Source organism: Microchirus variegatus, assembly GCF_963457635.1.
Source record: "Microchirus variegatus genome assembly, chromosome: 10".
Taxonomy (NCBI): Eukaryota; Metazoa; Chordata; class Actinopteri; order Pleuronectiformes; family Soleidae; genus Microchirus; species Microchirus variegatus.
Window position 1 is genome coordinate 3326045 of NC_139811.1, and position 7562 is coordinate 3333606.

Here is a 7562-nt window from a genome sequence, read left to right on the forward strand (position 1 = left end):
TATTATGACTCCGCCCACCGAGCTGAGCCGAGCTACAACTGTATCATGGAAAAGCGCCATTGGACCACCTTTTTTTTTTTTTTTTTTTTACACTCCCGACCGATCCAGAAAAACAAAAACAAAAACCTTCACGTTCCAAAAACCGCCGTAGGTACGTGCGTGTGTTGAGGTTACTGGATATTACGTCAGATTTTCTTTATTTTAACACTATTTTAACTATAAGCTACGTTCGTGTAAAACTCCGACGACTAACAGACCAAGAACGACCGTCGCAGTTCTTCGTACACAGTTAAAGCAAAGATATTCAAAAACATGCGTCTCCACCGAAATGAACCTGCAAAATATGAAAATATATCATATTCACTCTAAGATCTCAATATGTTTTTTATTATCTGTATCTAAAATAAAGAGAAATATCAAGAATCAGAGCTTTTTTTTTTTTGTTTGGTTTACTCAAAGTGGAAAAGTGTTGTTTGAAGCTAAACTAAAGGATTCAAAATACATATATATATATTTTTATTTTTATTTTTATAACATGTAAACAGCAGATTATGTGGACGTTGGTTATGAGAGGGTTAATTTAGGAGGAACATGCTGGTTCTCTGATCCGTGAGCGTTCCCTGACCTCAGAGCGTTTTTTTTACCTTTTCAGAGTTTTCCTCAGAGTCAGAGGGAGAAGATGAGGCGCAGATCTCTGGTGTCTGAACATGCACAGTCCCTGGATCAGTGTTAGCGTTCTGAGAGTCGCCGCGGTGTAATACTGAAGTCAGAGCGACTGATCCCAGGTCAGGATTTCCTTTAAATGGACATATCCACAGGTCGGACCTCGCCGGTTTTGTTCTCCTTCACCCACAGCTCTCGGTCTTTGCCTGGATCCACGTTCTGCAGCAGCTGGTCCACGGGTTCCACCGTCTACAGCACAGAGAACATGAGTTTAGCTCACTTATTATGATTTAGATTATTACTATATCCATCTTATATCTTCACATGAGGGTCGCCAGTCCATCACAGTGACAGGAGGAACGATGAAGTCCTGGAAAAAGCTGTGTGGCTGATACCAAAGTGAGTCGAGCTGAGCCGAGCCGAACTGTGTCTAAACGTTTTCACTGAAGTAAAAAGACAAAGACGGAGGAAACTCACGCTCTGGTTGAACATGTCTGTCTCATGTCGCAGAGTCGTGTACTGACGAAGATGCTGCTGAATCCACTCGATACGTTCAACCTCCAGCTTCTCCAGCTCCTGTGGTGAAAGACACCAAACAAGACCGTTAACCTGAGATCAGTTTAACCCGAGATACATTTAACCTGAGATACATTTAACCTGAGATCAGTTTAACTCGAGATACATTTAACCTGAGATACATTTAACCTGAGATCAATTTAACCTGAGATACATTTAACCTTAGATACATTTAACCTGAGATCAATTTAACCCGAGATACATTTAACCTGAGATACATTTAACCTGAGATCAATTTAACCCGAGATACATTTAACCTGAGATCAGTTTAACCCGAGATACATTTAACCTGAGATACTGTTAACCTGAGATCAGTTTAACCTGAGATACATTTAACCTGAGATACATTTAACCTGAGATACATTTAACCTGAGATATATTTAACCCAAGATACATTTAACCCGAGATACATTTAACCTGAGATCAGTTTAACCTGAGATACATTAACCTGAGATCAGTTTAACCTGAGATACAATTAACCTGGGATCAGTTTAACCTGAGATCAGTTTAGCCTGAGATCAATTTAACCTGAGATACATTTAACCTGAGATCAGTTTAACCTGAGATACAATAAACCTGAGATCAGTTTAACCTGAGATCAGTTTAACCTGAGATCAATTTAACCTGAGATCAGTTTAACCTAATATATATTCAACCTGAGATACATTTAACCTGAGATCAGTTTAACCTGAGATACACTTAACCTGAGATCGATTTAACCTAATATACATTTAACCAGAGATCAGTTTAACCAGAGATTAATTTAACCTGAGATCAGCATAACCTGAGATACAGTTAATCTGAGATACAGTTAACCTAATATATATTTAACCTGAGATCAGTTTAACCTGAGATATATTTAACCTGAGATCAGTTTAACCTTAGATCGGTTTAACCCGAGATGCACATAACCTAAATTCAGTTTAACCTGAGATCAGTTTAATCTGTGATCCAGTTAACATGAGATACATTTTAACCTGACACCAGTCAATCTAAGAAACATTTAACCTGAGATATATTTAACCTGAGATCAATTTAACCTAAGATACATTTAACCTGAGATCAATTTAACCTAAGATACATTTAACCTGAGATATATTTAACCTGAGATCAATTTAACCTAAGATACATTTAACCTGAGGTCAATTTAATCTAAGATACATTTAACCTGGGATCAATTAAACCTGAGATCAGTTTAACCTGAGATCAATTTAACATGAGATCAGTTTAACCTGAGATCAATTTAACTTGAGATCAGTTTAACCTGAGATCAGTTTAACCTGAGATAAGGCTCATATATACTTATACACAGCTGGAGGACTTTACCATACTGGTGGTGACCATCTCTTCAAACCACTTGCACTGAGTTTGGTTGTAAAGGTCGACGCAGCGCATCAGGTCGTCTCCTGCAGAGAACACACACACACACACACACACACACACACACACACACACACACACACACACACACACACACACACACACACACACACACACACACACACACACACACTGTTTTATAGACATAACACACTCTCTTACCTTATACTAACACTCCTGTGACCTCAGTGACCTCTGACCTGCTTGTGTGGATTTCCGTCGGGCCTTCTTGATGTCCTCCTCCGTCTTGTTGCTGAGTTTGATCTCCAGCTGCTGCGTCTTCACCTCCAGGTCCTTCTGCCGGTCGGCCAGGGCTTTACGGGCCTACACACACACACACACACACACACACACACACACACACACACACACACACACACACACACACACACACACACACACACACACACACACAGTTTAATCCTCAGATTTTACTGCTCCTCCATCCATAACCAGAGTCATTAGAGCTTCTTTTTTTTTCATGTCGTCCTCTGATTTCCTCGTTCACATCCTCGTCTCATCCTTTCATCCTCTTCCTCACCTTCATCTCAATCCTCTTTCACACTCAAATTAACAGATATTAACCTGGGATTTTAAACCTGCGTGGATTAATTATTGGATTAACATTATTTCCACTCAAAACACAGCCAATCGAATTGCTGAATAATGAACTGTTCTGAAAATCCAGCATCAGACTGACTGCCAAATAATGAGCTGTTCCATACGGCCACCAAGACACTGCCTGCAAAATAATGAGCGGTTCCTTAAATCAACATCAGACTGACTGCCAAATAATGAGCCGTTCCAAGCATCCATTGACAGATGGAGTGCCAAATAATGAGATGTTCCTTAAATCCAACATCAGACTGGCTGCCAAATAATGAGCCTTTCCAAACATCCATCAACAGATGTAGTGCCAAATAATGAGCTGTTCCTTAAATCCAACATCAGACTTGCTGGCAAATAATGAGCCTTTCCAAACATCCATCAACAGATCTAGTGCCAAATAATGAGCTGTTCCTTAAATCCAACATCAGACTGACTGCCAAATAATGAGCCTTTCCAAACATCCATCAACAGATCTAGTGCCAAATAATGAGCTGTTCCTTAAATCCAACATCAGACTGACTGCCAAATAATGAGCTGTTCCATCCATCAACACAATGTCAAACTTATAGTCATGTGAAGTGAGTGTAGAGATGTGCTGTGATGTTTGGCTTGGAGACAGTGGCACCGTCTAAAAGACAGGAGGCGCTGGAGCTGGAGATGCTGAGATGTTCGTTGGGAGCGACCAGGATTAGAAATGAGTATATAATTCAGGAACAGCTCAGATTGTTTGATTGGTTTGTAAGAGATGGAAGGTTGGGGTGGTTTGGTCACGTGCAGAGGAGGTCCACAGAGAAGGTAAATCAAACGCACCTTCTCCACGCTTGCGTAGCGACTGGCCAGCTGCTTCCTGAGGTCAGCGATGTGATGGTCGTACTTCTTCAGGTCCTTCTTGAAGTTGTCTCCTCTGAAGGTCAGCAGCGGTTTTTCCACCTCGGAGTGAAGCTGCGAGACAGAGGCGAGTGAGAACGATCGTCTATCATAACATAAACAAACTACATATACACAGTATATGCAGTGTACATGTACATGTATGTGTATATGTACATGTATGTGTCTGTTTTCAGTTGCGTCGCTACCTTGTTGGAGAACTTGAGGTGAACCTCGGCTTCATCGTGGAGACTCTTCTTCAGCTGAGTCCAGGCTTCTCCCAGAGTCCTGAGAAGAAGAGTGAAAAGGGCCGTGAGAGGGTGACACGAAACAGAGCTCAGAGTCGCCCCCTGGTGGTCAACTGCTGTCTTTCACTTCAGTCTTTCTTTCAATCGACATCAGTCAGTCACTGACTCACTCACTCACCCTTCCTCCTGCGCTGCTAACGTGTTCAGCGACAGCTTGGACAAGTTCTTGGCGTATTCTTCCTCGATCTTTATCCTGAAACACACAAACAACAACAACAACAACAACAACAACAACAAGTCAAGAATCAGGAGAAAAAATACAATAAATCAATCAAATCTCTTTACAGAGTGTTTTACATAAGGAGTGGGAATAAAACGTACGGTAAAATGAGGTGTCTCAACAATACAGTGATTTAAGACGATCAAAATGATCTTGGAGACATTATTTAAATACGTCAATAATCTTTTTTATATTTATATATATTTATTTTATATTGTAGCAGACTTTGGTCCCCACTAAAGCGCATAAACCTAAACATTTTTGTCATTAAGGACCAGAGAAGGTAGTAAATGAATGTGAAGCCAGAGAGTTTGTTTGCAGATCTCTTCCCACGACTCACTCGTCTGGAACGTGAATAGAGCTTTTGTGGAAGTGGGCGGAGCTACTTATACACGGGAGGATGTGGACGCTGCTCTGTTTCCTGCGTGCAGCTCCATTTAATTACAGAGTTCAGCTGTGAGACAAAAGTCCAAAAACAAACAAACAAAAAAAGCTGTTGTGCTGAAGATCGGCTCCGGCCTCGCGCTCATGCTGTGAGGGGGCGGAGCCTCTAGTGCTCTGTGCTCCAGAGGCCCCGCCCTCTTTACTCCATCACGTTCATTAGTGCTTTTGTTGGTCGTTTAACGACACAGTATCTCTCTGTAACATGTTATGTTTATATTCTATAAATATCTTGTATAACCTCATCCATGTGAACAGAAGTTTCCAGTGGTTTTGAGAATAAAATCTCGTCCTATGATCTGTGACAAACTCATCGTCTCGTAGTTTTCTAGTCAGGAAAATGTAAACACGACAGCAGACGTTTGACCATGTTTCATGACATTTAAGCAGAGTTCATCTCATCTTTGTTGAACGTCGTTACCTCTCGTGGACGAACTCGGCCATTTCTTTCTGCATCTGTTTGCCCTTCAGCTGCTTCTGCAGGAGAACCTCGAACCCGGCCACCGAGGTGGTTCCCTGAGGGTCTTTCCTGTCGGTCTGAAGAAGAAGAAGAAGAAGAAGAAAGCTGGAGCACCAGGGGGAAATGGTATGGTCTGGTCAGCTGACTGCGATTGGTGGAAATATCCCAGGGAAGTCGGGCTCTACCATTCCAAACTGTAGCAAACTGTACCAAACTGGACCGTACCATGATGGAAACACAGCAAAGAATGTAAGGACTCACACTTACAGGTCAAAGGTCAAAGAGGGAACTGTTTGTTCTTGTATCTGTTGCCTCTTCAGGACCCACACTGACTTTTTCAGAACAATTTAGTCCTCATGGAGACCAAAACCTGGTCCTAATGAGGCAGAAGCTGATTTTTCAACTTCCTGTTGAGTTGAGACCATGGTTACGGTCGACTTTTTTGTTCGTCTTGGTCGATAACATCTTCCCACCAAGTTTCGGGAAATTCGGTGGAACTCGATGCACGTCGAAGTCATAGCGCACTTCCTGTTTTGTGGCGAATGGTCGAAATTCCGAGGGTTGCCGAGGCCATGAAGATTTTGGATGCGCAAAACCTTTCGACAACTTTTCACCTGTGATGTGTCGAGTACAAATTGGCATTTTTTTTTATTATGTAGAGTTTGCTCATTTACGTAGGGTGCAAATCGTCCAAAATGGACGCCAAAATTCAAAACGGCCGACTTCCTGTGGAGTTGAGACCATGGTTACAGTCGACTTTTTTGTTCCTCTTGGTCTGTAACATCTTTCCACCAAGTTTTGGGAAATTCGGTGGAACTAAATTTTGCCTCTGTTTTCACCTTGGGGGTCGCTATAGGAGAGCAACGCACGGGAATGATGCCCATAGTATACTATGACGTTTTTGTCACATTTTGGACCGACATTTTTTTTTTCAAATCAATTGTCAAATTTTGAACATAGCAACGTATGATGTTTTTGTAAAATTTTGGACGACATAGTAATATCTCATTTTCGCCAGACCAGACCTGGTTTTTATGCACGTTAACCTGCTCAAAAATTATCGCAAACCCACGGATATAATAATAAACTGAAGGATTAACAATATCGTTTTCGGTCCCTGGCATTCTACAGACAGAACAAGGCAGGCCGCCGCAACCAAGGAGAAGCAGTACAACTCAGGAGGAGGAAACAAGCATCAGATTTCAGTGGATAACGCAGCCTGAAGTGTTTTTCAATAGAGATCTGATTTGGTGATGGAAACACGTGGAAAGTGAAAATGACACTGATCCACTGGGGAAACGTTAGACTGCGTTTGTGGAGAAGCGGCTCGATCAGACGTCCAGCTGTGATCGTCCCGAGGCAAACGTGAAAGCCAATAACGTCTGTGGTTGGTTTAAAAAGTGCATTTTTACATCGATCCATTGTGCCAGGTTTGAGCCGCATTATTCAATCTGAACACTTAGCTCTCGCCTGCACTTTAACTGAGTGAAATAAACCTTGGAAAGCTTCAGATTTAGATTCACCGCTGCATTTTGGACCATGAGAGGAAACCGGAGAACCAGAAGAACATGCAAAACCACCAGTGACCTTCTCTCTGTCCTTCATCAGGCAGATGCTACACGGTGTTTGAGTTCTTCTCACTCACCCAGAAGTAGTCGCAGTAGCTCCAGTCGTTGGGTTTGAGGAGCTGCTGCTCTGGACCTTCACCAGGAAGAGGGAACGTCACACAGTTGATCTGAAGAAGAAGAAGAAGAAGAAACACATGAGGTGAAGAAAGACAGAGAAACAGACACAGACGAGTGTGTCCACAGTCCAAACACAGACAGACATCCTCACTACAGGCATCCTCACGTTGTAGTAAATGAAGGTTCTTGTTGTTGTTGTACATAAACACATAAACACAAACACATAAACACATAAACACATAAATCCAGCTCTGAATACAGACTCTACTCTCTGCAGCGTCTTCAATTAATCCAGAGGCTGCAATTATGTGACGTTCAGCAGCCGTGAGTTCTCTCTGCTAATACTACTACTG

General features: G+C 42.0%; 1 protein-coding gene across 1 annotated transcript in view; it reads right to left on the reverse strand.

Moving 5' to 3' along the window:
• Positions 1-770: 770 nt before the first annotated feature.
• The window catches only part of gas7a (growth arrest-specific 7a), a gene marked incomplete at its 5' end in the record, with an annotated part of 10943 nt that continues 4151 nt past the window's right edge, over positions 771-7562 (reverse strand). Inside the window, 9 exons of the mRNA XM_083896207.1 lie at positions 771-912; positions 1141-1239; positions 2566-2645; positions 2820-2943; positions 4039-4170; positions 4305-4383; positions 4522-4596; positions 5486-5601; positions 7170-7259. Coding sequence (XP_083752333.1) covers positions 799-912; positions 1141-1239; positions 2566-2645; positions 2820-2943; positions 4039-4170; positions 4305-4383; positions 4522-4596; positions 5486-5601; positions 7170-7259 — 909 coding nt within the window. The 3' untranslated portion in view covers positions 771-798. The remainder of the gene's footprint in view (positions 913-1140; positions 1240-2565; positions 2646-2819; positions 2944-4038; positions 4171-4304; positions 4384-4521; positions 4597-5485; positions 5602-7169; positions 7260-7562) is intronic.